The 21,283-nt window shown below is 37.8% G+C and overlaps 1 protein-coding gene across 3 annotated transcripts; it reads right to left on the bottom strand.

Annotated features, from left to right (window-relative positions):
* Positions 1-7,642: 7,642 nt before the first annotated feature.
* On the bottom strand, positions 7,643-19,539 carry LOC143861188 (transcriptional regulator family protein). Of its 3 annotated transcripts, XM_077372122.1 has the most exons (9): positions 18,786-19,539; positions 18,626-18,686; positions 17,621-17,880; positions 17,315-17,516; positions 16,054-16,185; positions 15,791-15,894; positions 15,577-15,695; positions 8,064-8,159; positions 7,643-7,922 (listed from the first exon to the last, which is right to left on the bottom strand). In XM_077372122.1, exons 1-8 carry the CDS (start codon positions 19,227-19,229, stop codon positions 8,093-8,095), a joined length of 1,389 nt encoding a protein of 462 aa, XP_077228237.1. In that variant the 5' UTR covers positions 19,230-19,539; the 3' UTR covers positions 7,643-7,922; positions 8,064-8,092. The 3 variants fall into 3 exon arrangements, with proteins under 3 accessions (XP_077228237.1, XP_077228236.1, XP_077228238.1); XM_077372121.1 differs by having other exon boundaries at positions 7,643-8,159; XM_077372123.1 differs by lacking the exons at positions 7,643-7,922; positions 8,064-8,159; positions 15,577-15,695 and having other exon boundaries at positions 16,025-16,185.
* Positions 19,540-21,283: the final 1,744 nt, after the last annotated feature.

Genomic DNA, 21,283 nt, shown 5'->3' with positions numbered 1-21,283 from the left:
GAATGGCTATAAATGATAGAAAATTCACTTGCCCTGTGCTAAAACATTGCTCCTTACGATTGTTCCGTTGATTTTCTCTTGACCAAAATACCCCCTTGTACTGTACAAACTTCCAAAACGAAAGTTACCGTTGGACTTAAAAATTGATGATTTTTTCGCTCCTCCCCGATGTAGGGTAATGCGCCCCACTTTTAACCTGAATTGTAGGCAGACTTTTAACTCACGTTAACAAGGGGGGCGCATTATCCTACAAGGGTGTGAAAAACTCTTCGCTCTATGTTTGGTTCCCAGTAAAATTTTTGTCCTAAGAAGTTTCAATAAAATTTTGGTAGCATCCCATGTTTGATTGCCTTTTAGCACTAGAATTTTTTAATCTCACTCTTGTAATGATTGCTTGTGTGGTGAATTTTTTTAGGGAAAATGACCAAATAGAAGGGGTTTCTACTGACTATGACATTTCAAAATGGGTGTTTTCTAAATCACCAATCAAGAGTGCATATGACTAAAATGCCCTTGACTCTCTCTCTCTCTCTCTCTCTCTCTCTCTCTCTATCAAATCACCTTTTTGAAATGATTACATTTAGAGAAAAACAAATCCCAAAACCCACCTTTTTCCCTCTTCTTCTTCTTCCTCCCACCTACCAAAAAAACGTACGTATGAAAAACCCAAAAACCTCCATTGTTAGATGCCAAAAGCTCCATTCTATTACTGAAAACCTTATTTTTAGATGTGAAAGCCTTCCTAACCCTTCATTGCATTGCACAACGCCTCCATTTTCAACAAATATTGGAAAAAAACGTTATTGGATTTGGAAATCTTAAAAATCTTCACTAGAAACCACCATTCCATTGCAGAAAGCTTCAATTTAATGGAAAGGTGTGTATTTTTACCCCTCTCCCCTCTCTTTCCATTATAATGCATGTTTATAAACTTGAATGAAAATTTTCCATGTTAAACTACTGTCTTCCATTGCAGAAAGCCTTCAATCACTATTTAATCTTATTTAAATTACTTTAAACACCTTATAATCATTGTTATTTTTCTGTAAACCACTAATTTCTTAAGTTTAACCAGTATTTCACTACCATAAACCGGTACTGAAGTGGGTGTTTATAAGTGGTTTATATAGCTTCTTTGGTTAAGAATCCTCCGTAGTGGTTTATAATCGTAATTGGTGGTTTATTAAGGCTTACCAGTGGTTTAGAGTGTTTATAATTGGTTTATAAGGATTTATAAATGATTTATACAGGGTGAGCAGTAGTTTATAGTGTTTATAAGTGATTTATATAGGCTTATAAGTGGTTTAGAGTGTTTACAACTGGTTTATATAGGGTAAACAGTGGTTTATATAAGCCTATCAGTGATTTAGAGTGTTTATAAGTGGTTTATGTAGGCTTATCAGTGGTTTAGAGTGTTTATCATTGGTTTATACAGGGTAAGAAGTAGTTTATAGTATTTATAAGTGGTTTATATAAGCTTATCAGTGGTTTAGAGTGTTTACAACTGGTTTATATAGGGTAAACAGTGGCTTATATAAGCCTATCAGTGATTTAGACTGTTTATAAGTGGTTTATGTAGGCTTATCAGTGGTTTAGAGTGTTTATACATGATTTATACAGGGTAAGAAGTAGTTTATAGTGTTTGTAAGTGGTTTATATAGGTTTATCAGTGGTTTAGAGTTTTTACAACTGGTTTATATAGGGTAAACAGTGGTTTATATAAGCTTATCAGTGGTTTAGACTGTTTATAAGTGGTTTATGTAGGCTTATCAGTGGTTTAGAGTGTTTATACATGGTTTATACAGGGTAAGAAGTGGTTTATATAGACTTACCAGTGGTTTTAGAGTGGCTTATCAGTGGTTTATAGTGTTTATAAGTGGTTTATATAACCCTATCAGTAGTTTAGAGTGTTTATAAGTGATTTGTATAGACTTACCAGTGGTTTTAGAGTGTTTATAAGTTGTTTATTTAGGATTACCAATGGTTTAGAGTGTTTATAAGTGGTTTATATTGGCTTAACAGTGGTTTATAGAATTTATAAGTGGTTTATATAGGGTAAGCAGTGGTTCATATTTCCTTGTCATGACTTAGTAGTGGTCTAGAGTGTTTAAAAGTGGCCCGAATTGTCTTAGTAGTGGTTTATGTTGTTTTATGGAGATTTAGTAGTGGTTGAAGTTGTGCATAATTCTAAAATGGCTGTTTTACTTGTTAATTGGAATGATTTTTTTTCAATTGGTTATTTTGACAATGGTTTAATTTTGTGTAAACAGAAGAACGGTAGAACGAAGAGCTTCTTTTATCTTACACGACGGCTTTGTAAAGGATGCGGTATCATTTGAATACATCGGCGGGAAGAAGTTGCCCGTAATTGTGGGTCGAAAAAAAATTGTGAAAAAATTGGAAGCAATTAGGGGTTTAAACCAAACTTTAGGGCTCTAAACCATACAATTCTAAGAAATTAGGGGTTCAAACAAAACTTTACGACTTTAAACCATATATTTCTAAAAAACATAACCAAACTTTAGGGCTTTAAACCATAGATTTCTAAAAAAAAGTAAGGTTTTAGTTGCTGATTTTTCAAACTGAAAGAGAGAGAGTACAAACCCTAACTTATTGGTTTGAGTCTAAACTGATTTGGGAAAATTATAGAGTTTTCTAAACTGATTTTCCAAAATATACGGTTTTCTCAACTAATTTGGAAAAATATAGGGTTTTCTAAACTAAATTTCTAAACCAAACTTGGAGGTTTAAACCAATAATCTGTGAAAAATTTGGAGAAAATTAGGGGTTTAAACCAAACTTTAAGGCTTTAAACCATAGATTTCTAAAAAAATTAGGGGTTTAAACAACTGAAAGGGAGAGACTACCAACCTGTGAGAGGAGGTTCACTCAGAATAAGAGGATACCGGAGAGAGGTGCACGAACCTGAGGGGCATTGTGACCCTCTAATGGACGGTTGGGATCATCCCATGAGAGAAAGAGGGCATTGTGGCCCTCTAATGGACGGTTGGGATCATCCCATGAGAGAAAGAGGGCATTGTGGCCCTCTAATGGACGGTTGGGATCATCCCATGAGAGAGAGAGAGAGGGGCATTGTGACCCTCTAATAGACGGTTGGGATCATCCCATGAGAGAGAAGGGGCATTGTGGCCCTTTAATGGACGGTTGGGATCATCCCATGAGAGAGAGGGGGCATTGGGGCCCTCTAATGGACGGTTGGGATCATCCCACGAGAGAGAGAGAGAGAGAGGGGCATTGTGGCCCTCTAATGGACTGTTGGGATCATCCCATGAGAGAGAAAGAGAGAGGAATTGTGGCCCTCTAATAGACGGTTGGGATCATCCCATGAGAAAGAGGGGGCATTGTGGCCCTTTAATGGACGGTTGGGATCATCCCATGAGAGAGAGAGGGGGCATTGGGGCCCTCTAATGGACGGTTGGGATCATCCCACGAGAGAGAGAGAGAGAGAGCCCTCTAATGGACTGTTGGGATCATCCCATGAGAGAGAAAGAGAGAGGAATTGTGACCCTCTAGTTGATGGTTGTGATCATCCCATGAGAGAGAGAGAGAGGTGTCGGTATATTTGTCCTAAACCCTTGCAAACCAGTCACCATCACTATAGATTGGTTATTTCCAAGTCTCCCCTCTTCATATGTCATAGTCGGTAGAAAGTCCTTTCATTTTGTCATTTTCCCATTTTTTTAATCTCACTCTTGTAATGATTGCCTTTTCATCCCATCCTAAAATAATTCCAGGAACAAAAAATAAGCTTGAGAAGAATTTTTTTTCTTCCCAACAGTTCAAGCAACCAAATAAAGTTTTTTTTTTTTTTTCCCCACCATAGTCCGGTCAACCAAACATGGGATTTTTATTTTATCGGGATACTTCTAGGACTTATTTTTCCCCAACAATCTCCTTAGATTTTTTTTTTTCTCCCACAGAAATCGTAGGAACCAAAAAAAAAACCGGCCAACCAGACGAGGGCTGTTTTGGGGTTATCTTTGAAAAATGAAATGCACTTTCACAACTCAAATGAGAGCTTAGGGTTGTTTTGGGAAGGATTTTGTTATTTGTCGTTGGTATTTCCTATTGTACAAATGGCAGAGTCAGTCCTGTTTTTCCTGCCTTTATGGTCTGACTCGCTCAACGTGAGAAAACAGTACGAATCTAACGTATCTATTTTCATGGTCAGTTCGCATCGAGAGTCGGGCTCAGTCTAAAAAAATCATACTATTGCTTTTCCCGCAGCAAAGTTTACGTCACTTTTCCTTTAATGCCCCTGGAGTTGTAATCTGTTAAATAACTTTTAAAAGATCCTACCATGAAGGGCATTTTGGTCATGTTCTATAATTAGGGTTACCTCACTTGTAGACACACGTGCATGGATTTAAAAGGAAAATGAGACATGGTCCTCTGTCTTGACTCTTGACTCTTGAGAGTTGAGACCTCTTTGTAACAACACACTTTGGTGCGCCCCCGCCCACCCCCCACGCACACGCACACACAGAGGCGTTGGGGGTTCTACCTTTGACAGATTCAATATGGTGTGTGCGTGTTATGACGAGCATGGTTTTAAATTTCAGTTTCAGTGCCAGTTTCAGTGCCGGTTTCGCACCCCACCAAAATCCGGCGAAACGATAAAATATTATTTTATTTGATAATAAATTTCAAAAATTTTGTTAATTTTGGTCGAAATTTCGGTAAAATACTAAATTAATTAAAAAAATTTTGGAATTTCATAAAAAACGAAATTTCGACCCAAATTTCAGAGGAAATAAAATACCGTTTCGGGTATGTGAGGTTTCAGTGTCGGTCCCGAAACCCAAAATTTCGGATTTCGATCGAAATTTAAAACCATGATGACGAGTAGCAGAGAGGCCTGCTTTATAGGATGATCCAAACCATTCATTTACCGGGCCACAACGTAAATAGGCTGCACCTTGTAGATCATCTTCATAGGTTGATCCTAACCCTTTGATTTGAAGGGCGTGAAGTCCAATATTTTTCATGAAGTACAGTGGGGCCTACTTCATATGATGAACCAAACAGTTCATTTACATGGCCACAACACAAGTAGGTTGTACCCTAAAGATCATTATAGAAACTTCAATAGATAGGAGAGTTAGGATCATCCTACGAAGATGATCTAGGAGGTGCAGCCTACTTGCTTTGTGGGCCCAAAAATGAACGGTTTGGATCATCCTATGATGTGGGCCCTACTGTACTTTCTGAAAATATTGGACTACATGAGTGCAAGACATGTAGTGATATAAAAACCTCCTACCTTTGATTGATTTGAACGCTCTACTTGATATACCTCACTTGGGCCACCTATGGCCAAAAAATACCTTAATAGTACAATCTTAGCATCAAATATAATGGAAAATGAAATCAGCAATGCCATGTTTTTATAATTGCACGGTCCTACCTTATCTTTTCTTTTCTTTCAAATGCCTTGTAAGAGCTTTTTGTGAACCGTAATAACCTTTTTGACAGCTCTTTAAATATTAAAAGACAAGATGCATTAGTGCAAATAACAAAAAATGGTTGTGCCGATATCATTTACCGATATAATTTGTAAAAAAACTACATACAAGCAAAGAAGGAAAATTTAGGCTGTCTAATAGGGGATCTAAAAATGTAGATCAAGATCCATAGTCGAAGTAAACAGGTGTAAAATTATATGATTAGAGGGATTATGGGCACATTAAGTGACATTGTCAAGAACTAGTTAGTAAGAGGGAGAACAATGACAGGTTTGATAATGTATCTGTAGCAGTAGAAAACAATTAAAATGAGGTGGTTGGAGGTGTTATCACACTCTCCACAAGTAATATCAGTGCTTTTTTAGTGGGTTTTAGATATAATATTTTAGTACATTCTAAGAAAGAAGCATAGTTGTAGACTTATAGCAGATGCTTGTTGTCTTTCTCTTATTCTAGGGCAAACGATTTAGCTGATCACCTTGCGAAATCGGGAGCTTCTAGGTTATTTGTACATGAGGGAGTATCTCCCCTATTAACCTTCTCTTATTTAATTAATGGTAACTTTTTCGAAAAAAAAGCAACGGGTCTACTTGTGACATCACAGGTATTATAACAATAAAAGAGCGGTTTATCTGTCCTAAAGAACTTTAGTGAAGGAATCTAATATCTCTTAGCTTGCGCTTTAGGAGGTGTAGGTACTCAGATACAGGTTGAGTCATAAAGTTCATATGCTGCTACTAATATAGAAGTGTGGAAGATTACATTCTCTAGGGAAGTTATGATGGATTGGTTAACCTCTTATAATCATTGTATTATTGGCTAACAGAGTGGAGGATCATGATCTCGCCTATACATAGACATATACTTTTGCGTCTATTCCGCATGGCATCGGATCAGTTTTAGCTGATCATCATCAATTGAGGAATGAGACATTAGAGAGATTAAACCACTACCAAAGTATATAAGGAAGAGCTACGTAAATTAAAAAAGAGGCGTGGAATTAAACAAGGGTCACATCTGAGAATCATGAAAATATGAGGTGGGAAGCTTTAATCGATTGTCGTTTTCAGACAGCCCGCAAGGGCGGCTATGAGTGGGGGACAAAAGTTATGATTTTTCCTATTCTTTTCTTTTGTTGTCGAATGGCCTCAAAATTCGGTTTGAAATTTGGACTGAGATTGGTGGGGCAAATCTCCCCTAGCTTCAATTAAAGGCCTTCAAAATGGAATATCTCTTGAACGGAAAGTAGCCCCCTGGCCCCCTCTCCTATCCTTATCTCCAATTCTCTATTAATGGTTGTTAACGTGATAACCAGTTTGGATTGGAGGACTGAAATGATTTTAAGGTGGACACAAAGGAAGAGGATGTGTGTGATGGAAAGATTAGAGCTCTTGCTTTCTGTTAGGATGAGTTTCCTTTCGGCTAGGTAATGGGTTTTGTCAAAGTGACACGACGATTGGATTGAGAGATAGAGAGAGAGAGTCTTTGATCACAATGATGAGATGGTGAAGGGTCATTTCCTCTATATTACAATTTCGTCCTCCTTACGAGCGCCAATGTTGTTGGTTTTTAAAAGAAATACAGTGGGACCCAACAAATGAATGGTTTGGATCAATTAACCATGTTGGCTACACTATTCTGTAAAAAAAAATTGCATTACATGGGAACATATGTTTCCCATATGTAAGAACTCCCCCGTTGTATTTACTCTTAAATTAGGGCCTAAAGTATTTTCATGTGTGTTTTTTATACAGTGAAATCCACACACGTAAATGTAGCAAAATAAATACAGATGGGCCCACATTTGGGGGATTTAATCCATTCATTTATTGGACCCCAACATAGACAGGCCTTGCGCCAAAAATCTTTTCGATAGGAAGTTCCTAACTCTTTGATCTGTGAAGGTTTAAAATGAACGGCACAGAATTGAAACCTCCACAAATCTGAGGGTTGGATGATCCTGTTGAGAAGATTTTCGGCCTATTTAAACTGGGTCCCAACAAATAAATGGTTTAGATCATCCAAATATACGGGTCCCATTGTTTCTTTTTCTATGCGAGTTCAACAGATGAAAACTCTAATTTTATATGCATATGTTATTTTCATATAATTGTATACGCAAATAAGTCTTACATCTCCCTCAATACCTTCCAATGTGACCTTAAAGGGTCCCATTTGCAAATGAAATTAAGTATTAATAATCTTATTTGGAACATTTTTAGTTGAATCCAAAGAGGCCCTTAAGCTATAGGTACATTTCTAAAATTAGGGAGGGTGGGCATTACTGTTAGAAGACTGAGTTTAAGCATGGGCTTCAAAGGCCCACCAGCCATTAAAAGTTTATAAACCTTTCTTTTGAGAAAACAAACAATGGTACCTTTTTTCATGCGACTAAAATGAAGAGAATGAGAGGCTAGCTGGAGACATGGACATTATCTGTAAGAGAAGACATGTCACTCATTACAATGATGCAATAAGCAGGCACCATTACACATCCATTTTGCCAAATGGTCATGTAGGTACTAAAATTTCTAAATGTGTACTGTGCAGTGTATTGGTGGATTAGAAGCCGCCTGCCTTTTCAAACTCCAAGAATCAATATAGGGTCATGATCTTTTCTCCAACCTCCTCTCGCTTGATCTTTTTTCTTCAGCTTCTCTTCGCTTCTGTTGCCTGCAAGTTAAAATGTACACCAAATCATACATACATTTCTCTGTTAGAAAGCCATGCAACTAGAGCAAAGCAGAAATAATAATTGTGATCATGTAACATCATCTATGAGAGTTAAGGCAGCTCGTCGAATGAAAAACACCTACATCCAAAAATGTTTGCTGTCATCCAATTCAATACTGACAAGCTTGGCAACCATGAAAAAAAATCAAGGAATATTTGTCTATCCAAGGTAACAGAGGAGTGGAGAGGGCCCGTGAGCGAGAGATTTGCAAGGGTGGTGAGTGATGAGAACATGTGGAGGTTGGAAAACGGAGAAAAAAAAATCCCAAATTAAAATAGAAATTTTTATCTTCCCTGTTTTCCAGCCCCATCCCATGCTCTCCTCGCACATCACCCCTCAAATCTCTCTTTCCTCCCACCTTACTAATCACGTTAGCAGCATACTCTTTTAAGTTGAAAGTGGTACGGTGGTACCAATCAAACTCAAAAGCCTGTCTACCAAGGAGTTGGAGTCAAGCTTAAACAAAATGGAATTGGACTCGATAATAAAGATCAGGAAGAAACACCCATGTAGTACACCTTTTAATCATAATCAGGGTGAGATCTAGATTACCAACTTATTTATTTTCAAGAAATAGTTTCTGAAAGGATGAACACAAACTGGGGCCCTCAAGTAACTAATTTGACCAAATTCACTATCAATTTGCCAACAGAACTCAGAACTCAGAACTCAAAAAAGGTATAAGTAAACATGAGCATGGGACTGGCGCTGCCAAGCTAGCTTGCGAGAATTTGTTATCCACATATTTCTTCAAATAATTGTATTAGAGATCATTTCATGTGAGAGACGTGCAAATAATTACTCGGTAACACAGAATACCAGATTATGAGTGGCAAGACAGTGAGGGATTGGTATCTGAGTGGCAAAACAAACCCATGAAAAACCCAGGGACACTGCGTGAGCCTTAGGAGTTATGAATATATGTTTCTGTACCATCTAGGAATGACGTCAAAGAGCAAAAGACCTAATGAAAGCCTTGGATCAAATTATTATTTTTATTTTAAACACATCAAAAAACTACAAAGTCCCGCCCAAGTTACTAACCCAATCCATGACAGTGAATATGGAATGACCTAAGAAAGAAAAGAATGTACATTAAACAACCCCCACGCAACCCCCCCCTCCTCTCTGACGCCACCCACACCCACAAAAAAGAAGAAGAAGAAGAGAATCTCCATAGCTGACCCCTTCTATCACCCAAAAGATGGCATAATGGGCATGAATCGGGAGGAAGGGATCATTAAGTGCTTGGATATGAAGCAATACTAATTAAAAACTAAACATTGGACAGCGTATATTAAGGAAGATAATTTAAAATCCAACATTCTCTACCACATTGTCATAACCCCATTAATATTCAACGGATCTTTTAAGCTAAAAAAGTTCAAGAGGTATCAATAAATGTAAAATGACAGAAATTTTAAAGTTTATCAGGCAAAACTAGGTAACATCAGAGAAATATAAACACCAACATTTCAGACCTCAACAATTCATACCACAAGAAACTTATCTCTTAAATCAGGACTCATTGAGAAGCTTAAGATTTAATATTCTCTCTCACGCCGCCCTCTGAGCCCCCCACAGGCCGGGCATCGGATGTTTACAAGCTTTTTATATCTTAGGTTTTAAAAAGAATACCGAAAAGACTCATTTCACATTTTAGTTTCCTACAACAACTAATAATCTAGTTATATTAGGCAAATAGTAGTGGGGTGGGAAACAAGGTAACTTCCCAACAGTTAGCTATTCGTCTTAATTAAAATCTTAGCTTGTTATCGACTGCTATGTGCTGTTTTATTTCATTTGGAAATGTTTGCTGCTATTAACGTGAAATAAAAACCATTTTATGCTCATATGTTTCCAGGAATCAAACCTCGAACTCTAGGTTTACTTGCACCAGAATAGTACTACGTCGTGCAGTCCATAAAATCAAGAGGGCAAGATGTCAAGTACTTTCGGCATGAGTGTGGGATTCAACCCCATAATGATGGGTTAATATTTGCACAACCATTCAAATGCTGGATTCTTCTCCAAAAGTGTTTTTTCCATAGTCGAAGGTAGAGTCAACTACCCCTCTGTTAATAAATTCAGCAGCTATTATAGAGATGTCATTCAAGTGATATAAGATTCATAGGGAAAGAGCAATAGGAGTGATTTACCCCCTTCATGGGATAGGGATAGCTTAATACTTACAAGCTGGGTGAGAGATGGGAAATGAAAGTTGTAATATGGATGTAAAGAATTGCATTTCATAGAGGGAGAAATGATAATTGAATGATAAAGTGGGCGTTCTAAATTAGGGGGTTTTTTTGTTTGTTTCTTTTTCTTTACTCCTTTTGTTGCAAGAGAATTAAGTTTAGGAAAGAAAGATAATAAGAAAAGGAGGAATTAAGGTTTCTAAATTTAGAAAGAGAGATTAGGGTTGCAAAAATGGGATGAACATGTAGTAGGGTTTCAAAAAGAAGATTATGGGGAATTATGGTTTCAAAAGTGGAATGTGTTGAAATTAAGGTTTCGAAAGGGGAATGCATTGGATTTATTGTTTTAAAGAGGAGAGGAAAGGGAATACGTGTCTTGGATGAAGACTAGATGGGATTTGTGGTTACGAAGGATGGATATTAGGGGTTTCAAATGGGTGATTAGGGTGTCTACTGGATTGGAGGAAAGAACAAGGGTTTCAAATGGACAAAGGAGAAAATTAGTGGCTTGAATGGGTGATTAGGGTTTCTACTGTATTGCAGGAAAGAAATAGGAAGTACCATTCAAAAAAAAGGAAAGAAATAGGAAGTCGAATTGATAAGGATGAGGGTTGAGCCTATAGCTCAATTCGTTAAGGCTTTTTTCTGCAACAGAGGTCAGAGGCTTAATGATGCACTGATGCAGGAGCATCCCTTGGACACTTCACATCAGCTCTAGATTGCTCATTAGTCTAGGTTTAGCTAGTTTTCTTCATTCCTAGCATGTATGGGTAGTTTAGTTATTTGCACCTTTTTTTTTGTCCTTTTTAGTCATTTTAGCATAAGTACGGGTATTTTTGGTTTTTTTTATCATGTATGGGCTCTTATATAAGGCCATTCCTTGTCATTTGTTATCAGTTTTTGCTTGGTTTTTAAATGTAGAGATTCTCTTTTAGAGAGACATTGACAAAGAGGGTTGTCTCTTTTCTTGTATACATTGTTCTTAGGATTTGGAAAATTGTCGATTAGTCTGCTAATCTTTTTTTCCCAAATCTTCCATTTTCTTGTTGAATGCAAGAACCCTATCCCAACGATTCCGTCCCTTGATTTGATCCCTTGCGTCCCCTTGCTCGTGGTGAAAAATCAAGAATCGAGCACTTCCTTCAAAGATTAATCAATTTTCCAAAGAATCCAAAGACTTCCACTTTGATGACGGTGGCCGCGGAGGAGTCTTGGGGCTTGTATTGCATTCTATTACAAAATAGTATACAACCCAATAACTTGCTTATATAAAGTTACACAAATTACAAGATTGCATTTAAAGAAGTAACACACCATAACACACTTGTGCATCCACATTCACCATACTCAAATTGTGTGACTTGTGATTTATAACAATGTACATGCATATTATATTCAACACACACAACATCCACCGATATGCAGTGTCTCGGGCAGATAATACTACTCGATAAAAAAAAAAGTGCCTATCATACACCCTTGACATACATCGTGTGCTACTTATACGAAATCCAATAATGTTTCTCATGTAGGATGGGTACGGAAAGATCCATTATACATGCAGCTCTGACACCAAGATAATGTGAGACAAATCTATGGAAGGAACATCACGGGTGAAAAGGATGGCAAAAATTAGTGTTTAGGATCCTAATATATGTGATTAGATTAGAAAAATATTTCTACTATGGTTAGGGTAGGTTTAGAAGGGTGCAGGCGTATCCCGGAAAGGTGTAGACATATGCCGAGAAGATATAAGGGTGCGTTTGGGATGCGGGAATCAAGAATTGGAACTGTGGTCAAATTCCATACCCATTCCCATTCTCCTGGTATACGGAATTGTGATACTGATTCTAATGTTTGGGTAAGCATTAAGAATCGGAAACAGTAAAGCTGGGCATCGTCATCTTCTTCCCTGGTTTGTTAAAATCTACAGCCCATTATCCTATCTAAACTGACCAATCTTCTCGGTAGTTGCTATTGTCTGTCATTTGGGCCTTTGCTAAGTCCATCATCACATGCAAAACCCACAAATCTTTTCTGATTCCTAGGGCTTTTTGCAATCCCTACATATTTCTTGAAATTTTCTGATTTTTAGAGCTTTTTGAAATCCCTATATTTCCCATCCATTGCTAGCTTGAGCATTTTGCCTCGGCCCTCAAACTTTCTTTCTTCCTGGATGAATCGAAAAGGGTTAGAGAGGGATGAGAAGTGGAGCAGCAGATGGAGGGTTTTTTAGTTTTACATTTGAAACCCTATATTTTGTGGAGAGAGAGAGAGCGAGAGATGGGGGGGTTTTAGTTTTACATTGGAAACCTATATTTTGTGGAGAGAGAGAGAGAGAGAGAGACGGGAATCAAGACTACCACCTATTTTGGTGGGGCCCCTTCTCTCTCTCTCTCTCTCTCTCTCTCTCTCTCTCTCTCTCTCTCTCTCTCTCTCTCTCTCTCTCTCTCTCTCTCAAAAAGCAACCCAAACACGGTATTAAAGGAAACGAAATGAAATACCCACTCTTCGTTACCGATTCCCAAGAAACAAACGCGCCCTAAGGGTTTTGGTAAGACTAAGGGGAGCAGGGATCAAGAATAATGTGTAGAGATAGAGAACCGAAAAGAAAGAGGATTAAAGAAAGAAATTGACAAGAAATGTCACAGAAAAGAAATGAAGAACGAGGGGCTAAGAGAGGGAGAGAGATTACCCCTTCGGGTCTTCTCCCAAGCTGCAGTTGAACCAAGCTTGGGAGCAATTCTTCAATTTTTTTTACTGAATGTATTCTCAAAAGTGGCCAAAGACATTACATTTATAGACCTTTACATTTATAGACAGATAAAACTTGGACTCTAAGACTTAATCCACTAATTCTAATAGAACCCAAATACCAACTCAAAACAAAATAGAATTCATAACTCAACTAGAACTTCCTACATGGACATCTCCTACCACTAACTGACTAATAGAGTTCTTTTAGTTGCATGGGTGGGCCCTTGGGTTCACTTAAACTTAAGTGATTAATTACAAAGACATGACACGTAGGCCTGATGCACAACATTGTCCCGACCATTATTCATCCCAGGTTAAGGACCTTCCTCAATGTTTTTAAGCTGACAGCTGTTGAAGCAGACAAGAAACAGAGGAGGCTCAATACATAAGCTTCATATGACTGATGTCAGTGCCATCTATCAATCCAAATTTGATGTTTTAGGAAAGAATGGGCATGATAGGTCTAGGAATTTGTGATGGAGTCGAGGCTCTAATTTATACTGACAGGAAATCAAAGAGGGTCTGAGAACCAGAAAAGACCTCAATTTCCGCCTGTCCTAGCATTAGGTGAATGATTGGTGGTCAATCTCCACATTTGCAAGCGACAATCTGAAACAATGTCCAACCCTTGTCATCATAGTCCCTACGACTATTACCTAGAGGACATTTAGCCACAAAGAAGATTATAGATTCTTTTTCAAAGCCTGTTTGGATTTCGTTTGCAGAACAAAGGTGGAGAAGCATACACATGAATTTCCAGTATTGGTGGATTCTCAGAGCAGTTCATTTCGTATGAATTTGATACTTGGGGAGTTACAAGCTTACGTAGGAAGTGGTCAACAGCAAGACTGAGACTCAAGCAAGTATCTTGGAGATTAAGAATTCGACGAGGGGTCGATTGAGGATGATAATAAAATGGCCTCTAAGTAGGACTGAGGAACAAATATTCATTTGATTTCTTTCAGTCAATTTAGGTTTGTGAAGGTGGAGAATAGCTGATGGAATGTACACGGCATCCTATTCTTGTAATAGGTAAATCTATGTGGTGGCCAAGAAGCAGATAATACTTTGGGGGTTTCAAGCTTGCATAATACATAGGAAGTGGCCAATACCAAGACTAAGACTCAACCTTGTCCCTTGGTGATAAGGAGATTCGACAAGTGTGTATCATCCGAAGCTTCTTGCATGGGATAGATAGATGTGGTGTTCTTTTTCTCAAGGTTTCTTCTATTTGGTTGATATGGAAGAAAATTACATGGAGGGCTGCATATATCAGAACAGGGAGGGAGATGATCTAAGTAGGCCTGCAAAAATAATTTAGTCACCTCCCTGCTGTAAACAACCCAGGTATTGAACACCTTGCTGAAATTTCTACCCTCAAAATTTCAACACCTCAAAATTTTCAGGCTGAATTAATTTCAGATTATCACTGAAATCAGTGTATATGAAGCCACAGATTTCTGGAATATCTAAATTGCAACAGATTCCATGACAGAGAAAATTCAGAACTCTTAAATTATCAGAAGCGAAATTTCAAAATACTGAAAATTTCAGATAAAGAAGAGAAATCTGTTATACAAATACTATGATCCTGGGGTTAAAAATAAAATCAACAGATAGCAACACTTAATTTTCAAGCGCCAAAATTTCAGGTGCAGTATTATGATGCACAGATGTAAGGATTCTCAAGTCTCAACTTCCTTTCCTTTGTTCAATTATGTATCTTTTCATGCAGTTGTAGTTTTCGAAGTGACAAAAGCAAATATATTAAATCTCTCAATGTGCAAAGACACAGGGTAATTGGTAGCATTTTTGTAACACGCCCAAACAACCAAGGCACTTTCTTGAGCCATCAGTTTTTGGCTGGCAATTTGAATGCAAAAATTCTCAGGTTCAAGAAATTAAACCTGTTGCAGTTGACTTTGCCAGTCAAAGAACACACGCAGCAAATTTTAATCTGTAATACCTCTTTCCGATTTTTATTTTTATTTTTTGACTGGTAAAATAGAAATTGGTTTACCTCTTTCAGATTTATTAAGGAAAACCATTTTCTTTCACACAGATTCAGCATCACACATAAGGGAAGAAATCGTCTCCACATAATTCCCTAGTTCATGTATAATTAACTTGGAAGTTGGGAAACCCCAACAGACAGATTCATGTAGAACAAACAACGAGAATGGTAACGCATGCCTAATAGGCGGCTTGGAGACATGGATTTTATAATCCAAGATTGTAAAATCCTGGATTTCGCAAGCTAAAACCTACATTTTTTTAATCTGAAATCTGGATTGTACCATTAGCTTAAAAAATCTAGGTTTTAGCTTGTAAAGCCCAGGAATTTACAATCATGGATTATAAAATCCATGTATCCAAACGGCCACTAAGTGAGTAAACTTACGCAAAAGCAGTATATCCAGCACCAGCATTGGCAGCAGATAAAAGGGCTGCATGAGCACCAGCGTTAGATATACTCTCTTGTCCTCCAGTCTGCAAAGGGTTTTTTCTATCTCCGTCTACCTGAAAAAGGTAAGAGGAATAAGATCAATGTGAGGTTTAAATTTTAATTTCTATCTTATAAGGAGAATGCCCACTATTTTCTGCAAGAGGAAAACCTTGTCCCATTTTGTTTTCTTGCTATGCTTACTGTCTCTTGCCACAGCATCAACATTTGAAGCGGAAAGTAATCCACCAGCTGAAACACTGGAGACTGAGGCTACTGCACCAAGTAAAAAAAGCGATAACTGGCTTAGCAAGTAAAAAGGAGACAGATAAAGGATCAATATATAAAAAGAATATTTCGTGTTAGCCCCAAAAGTTCTGACAATTATCTTGGAATAGGAAACAACCTCAAGTACATGAATGCTGCTATTCGCACCTGGAATCTGTGTGCTGATCTTTGGTGCTGGAGCAACTGCTCCAGGCTGTGTATGTGATTGAACAAATTCAACTTTTTGACTCTTTTTCCTCTCTTGTTCCTTTCTTTCCATTTCACGCTTCATATCGGCCTCTTTTAACAGAACACAAGAAAATAATCAGGTAAAAGTGAAGTTTTGTGCGAATCAGGTGATGTTCTCAATTAGTACACAAGTGTATGCATGTGTTGATGAGAGAATAACACGAACATATATATGACATATGCCTGCCTTGTCCCTTCGTCCACTGAAGGGTTGGTCCAATATCAGGACTCACAACAACCCATAAGCAAACAGAAATTCCAGGAAAATAACTTTCTTTAGTCCCAAAATCTCAGCAGAACTTGTTTAAAAATTACTAAAAATTACTTTTCTAAAATTCTCACAAACAACCCGTAAGCCACCTGAAATTCCAGGAAAATAACTTTCTTTACTGCCAAATTTCAGTTGAAATTTTTAAATAAGTACCAAAAATTACTTTTCTAAAATTTAATAAAAATTACTACCATTCAAAAAAAAATCTAAAAATTACTTTAAATTAAAATTGACACATCTCTATTCTTCGTTGTAAAAAATAAAGTCATATATGACAAGAGTTTCCAGCGAACAGGAACTGCCAGTTAGTTATTGCTGCCTCTCAGTTGATAAAACAACACAGGGTAAGCAATTAAGAATTCGGAATGCTGCCAATCCAGCAAAGTGTAACAAAAGACTTTTCTTATAAATGTTCATCCTGCAAATTATATATAAGCATCCATGGGTTCGGAGACCCTTCATTCACAATGATTTTTCTTATTTTTTATTGCTGAAATAACTCACTAAGAAAGTCCAAAGAATCTGGTATGCAGCAATTTACCTTTTATACAAACTTGTCAGTTTTCTTCCTACTTCTGTTAGGCATTATTTATCAATTATATCTGAAACGGCCCTTATACAGCCTTAATGGTTAAATAGGCAGGATATTGTAACCTATACATAACCTATGAGAAAATGTCAGTCAGGTAAACATCCTGCATTCATGTTAGCTACATAAGGAATTCCAGTTCCCAAGGCATTAGAATCAGCTAGTCCTAAAAAATATTGGAAAAAAAATCTATGACCAAAGGACATAATTAAGACAAGACGCAGAAGTCAAATACGAAATTAAAACCTCAAGGAAAAAAAATGCATACAGAGAATTCCCAACATATCCATAGAAAAACTTAAAAAGAAACTGTTAATGACCTATTTCATCATAGTAGTCGCTTTTGTCATACCCATGAGGGTCAAACACATCTCTACTGAAGCAAGTCCCTATCTGATCTATATCTTGGTAACTCACTGCATGCAGCAAAAAATCAGGGTTCCGGTAATCCTTTCTATTGCGCAAATCTGCATTGAAGCTTTTGCCGGCTCTCTTGTATGCAAGGAATTTGTTTATTTTTTCCTGTAGCCAAAAAAAAAAAAAAAAGATAAACCCACAGATGTTAAACAGCAAAGAGCAGATCCTTCCTAAGAATTTATCTAACTCACAAAAAAAAATTAACTTACTTGCAACTCCAAAGAGCACATGGTAGCTGGTGGTGGGGGGAGAAATTTTTCTAATGGATCAGCATCTTTTTCAATTTCTACAGAAACTGTAATATCTACATCGATCGGAGCAGTTGCATGTTCGTTGCTACTGTAGTTTATTGCCGTATTAATTTCATATTTGGATTGTTCCAGCTGTTCAGACGATTGAGGAGGGGTTGCTTGAATGCTTGGAGTCAAGATCTGAACGGTTCCTGGAGGTGTTTTTTCTGGGAAGTTCCCTGTAATTGCAAAAAAAAATGTTGAAAAAAATTAAAGAACATTAAAACTTCAAGGTATTGATTACAGATAAGAACATGTGATACACAATGCATCGCCCTACATCGTCACAAGATCATCAATTGAAAAATAGGAGCTAGTGTGGGACTTATCCCAATGCCATTGGATTCAGGAAAGATTTGCCAAGCTCAGGAGCAATTTTGGTCACTTGACCAGAAAAGAATTATGAACTCATACTCAAATCCAATATCCAACATTCTAAAGATCTGGATAAGAATATATTCAGTTTTTTTTTTTTGCATCAGAATGTGACCCAAAAGAATGTATGAACTCGTACTCAAATCAATCTCAAATATGTTAGATTTCTCTATTAACAACGTTTAGTTCTGATAAGGAAGAAAAATAATGTGATATCTGACAGGAGTTTTACTGTGGTTGCACACATAGCAGCATAAGAGATAATGAAGGCAATGTGTTTAACTAAAAATTCAGAATAATATGGACTGATTTTTTTTTATTTTTTCTGGGGTGAGATGCAACAAATTGCATGTCCAACTAGACCAGATACAAAGTATAGAAGCAAACACATCTCTAGTACATAAACAGCATATGTAAAAAAACCACACATATTCCTTAATTAGCACTAATTTACTCTAATGAATGCAATCATAATTTTTTGTGTAGGATTAAAAATCGTTGTCTATATAAATAATTGGGAGTTTCATAACGAATTGAGCGTAAACATACCATCAGAAACTTGAAGATCCACACCGAACATGACACGCCCACTGCTTAAGATCTCACCCTCCTGCAATTCCATGGGTTTAGAGAGTAAAAAATCAAAAACTGAGAAGCATAAAATATTCCACGTTTAGCGAAAAATGGAGCAGAAAAGAAGACAAACTACCTCGGCTTCAGGGGACATGGCGGTCTCGTCGTGGGCGTAATCGACAATTGCGAGAGACTCTTTTCTCCTTCTCTGAATATCGAATGAGTCGGAAAGGGGAGGATTTTGTGGGGGTGTCTGCATCAAAAGAGGGGGTGCAGAAATCGATATTTGGGGCTTTTGTGGAGTAGGGGGCGCAGGACTTTCTTCTAGGGTTTGTTCGTCATCGGGAATGGAAGGTTGAGATGGGAGAAAGGGAGGGGTATTTTCTCGAGCAAAATCGGAGGCAAAATTTTCAGGGTTTCTGAGATCGTCGTACCTTTCCTCCACGTCAGCCTCCATGTCGTTCTCTTGGAGGTCATCCTCCTCCTCGTCCTCGTCCTCCTCCTCGTCTACATCCATGTCTTCGTCGTTATACATGGACAAGAGAGCAATTCCTTCGGAGGGTTTCTTCTTTGCTGACATGGCTTCCCAAGGGTTTCTCTGTTGTCCGTAGAGAAGAGATTGCAAGGAAGAGGGGTTTTTTTTTTCACCTTTCTTTGTTTTTGCGAGGATCTCACAAATCACAAAACGAGAGTGAGGTTCAGTAGAACGACTTTTGTTTTTGGGCGCTGATAAATTCGCCCCTGTAGAATCAGCATTCGCCCCTTTGACGCCTTTTTTAACATTCACCGTTAATTACTCCGGAGGCAGCCGGTTACCAAAACAAGATGTTCTCTTTCTCCCTTAGTAACCGGTTACCAAAAAACAAAGCGTCCCCTCTCTCTCTCTCTCTCTCTCTCTCTCTCTCTCTCTCTATGGCTTCGCTTGTTTACTGTTTCTTCCTCATGTCATCACCTCTTCATTCGTTTTCCCCCAAAATTACCTCCATAATCTGAATATCTACAGCTTTTCTGCTCGATTTTGCTATCTGGGCTACTTTAATTTTTTTTTCCCCCCGTTTTCCTTCTGAAAGATGTCAAAGAAATGGGCTGTGTGAAAGTTGAGTTGAAAATCAAGATTGCATGGAGAGAAACCCTGATCAGTAGATTCAGTACTACATGAGAAGAAAACCAATTTGAATACACTATTCTTCTTCCGTTTTTTTCCTTTTTTGCCTTCTTTCCGAATGAGAGAAAACATTAAGAGAACAAAACGAGGTGTTGAAGTTGGTGTGGCTGATTATGAACCTTGACTAAGGAGAAACCGACAGCTGCAAACCCGAAAGGAATTAAAACCCTAGAAAAATGAGAGAGAGAGAGAGAGAGAGAGAGTGTGTGTGTGTTTTATTTGTTAACCGACTACTCAATGAGGGTAGAGAGAGAGCCCTTTTTTTTTGGTAACCGACTAATCGAGGATAAATTAACGGACGTATAAAATCCCCCTTAACGTTATCGTTAAATTTTAAAGCCTAGGGCGGGGGGGTGATTTTATCCGTTTAGGGGGGAAATATCATTTCCCTATTTTGTGAAGGAAATAAGAGAATCCAAACCGTCCGATGAATGGATTTCCATTAGTTAGCACAATTATCAGGGTGCGATCTCTGTTCGTGCCAACCACGATGTGGCCCTGTGTAAGGGGGTGGGGTGCAATGTTATTTCTATGATTAGGGAGGTGAGAATGGCAAAAACCACCCATTAGATTTTGAGTACCGATTGTGGGCCCCAAACAGATTATTGGACTTGCTACCGATTCTGATAAAATAACGTTTAATTTTGAGTCCAATAATCAGCTTGGGGCCCACAATCATTTAGGCTCTGTTCTTTTAAGATTACGACATCCGATTGTGAGTGCTAAGCTGATTGTTGGACTCAAAATTTTGAGTCCAATAATTGGTTCGGCACTCACAATCGGTTGTCATAATATTAAACAAACAGGGCCTTAAGATTTGGCTACCGATTGGGAGTCCAAATCCAAGTCTTTTATCATAAACCTTTTTCTTTCATTTGGATTTTGTGCTCATGTTGAAATGAAGAATTGACTAAAATGAAGAGTTCTGAAGTCAGATTTGTACTTCCAGTTGAGGGACTTCAATCCTAGATTACTAGATTTATCGCCGTCCACACTTTTCCTCATGTGCCTTGACGACACACTCTTTCGAGAGTTTTATATGGTGTAAGCCCATATTGCCTAGTATTTTTTTAAAAGTACTAAACCATACAAAAACTCCTCTTTCAAAGCATATTATGGTTAGAGTTGGATGAGAATGGATTGACGCGGAGTAAGTGCACAAATTGTACTTATTTAAGTTTCTGGGTTAAGATACGTATAGTACTGTCCCATGTATTTGAGATATACAAGCCATGATCCTAAACTGATTATTGGATGGCATGCAACAACAGGTAGGGGTGTCAACGGATCCACGTCAGGTCAGATCCACCTATGTCACAGCCACGATCCATTCAAATTCCTTATCGGTCGGGTCGGAGTCGGATTGTTCTTCGGATTCTACTTTCCACCTCATGATCACGATCCATTTTAATTCGGACCGTCCAACGGAGTGTCCTATTATGTCCCACTAAGCAAAATAAACAATTAAT

This window comes from Tasmannia lanceolata, unplaced genomic scaffold, assembly GCF_043159265.1.
Source record: "Tasmannia lanceolata isolate RefF3 unplaced genomic scaffold, GAP_Taslan_0.1 ptg000037l, whole genome shotgun sequence".
NCBI lineage: Eukaryota > Viridiplantae > Streptophyta > Magnoliopsida > Canellales > Winteraceae > Tasmannia > Tasmannia lanceolata.
Note: the sequence above shows the minus strand (reverse complement) of the source record. Positions and strands in the feature narration are given on the sequence as shown.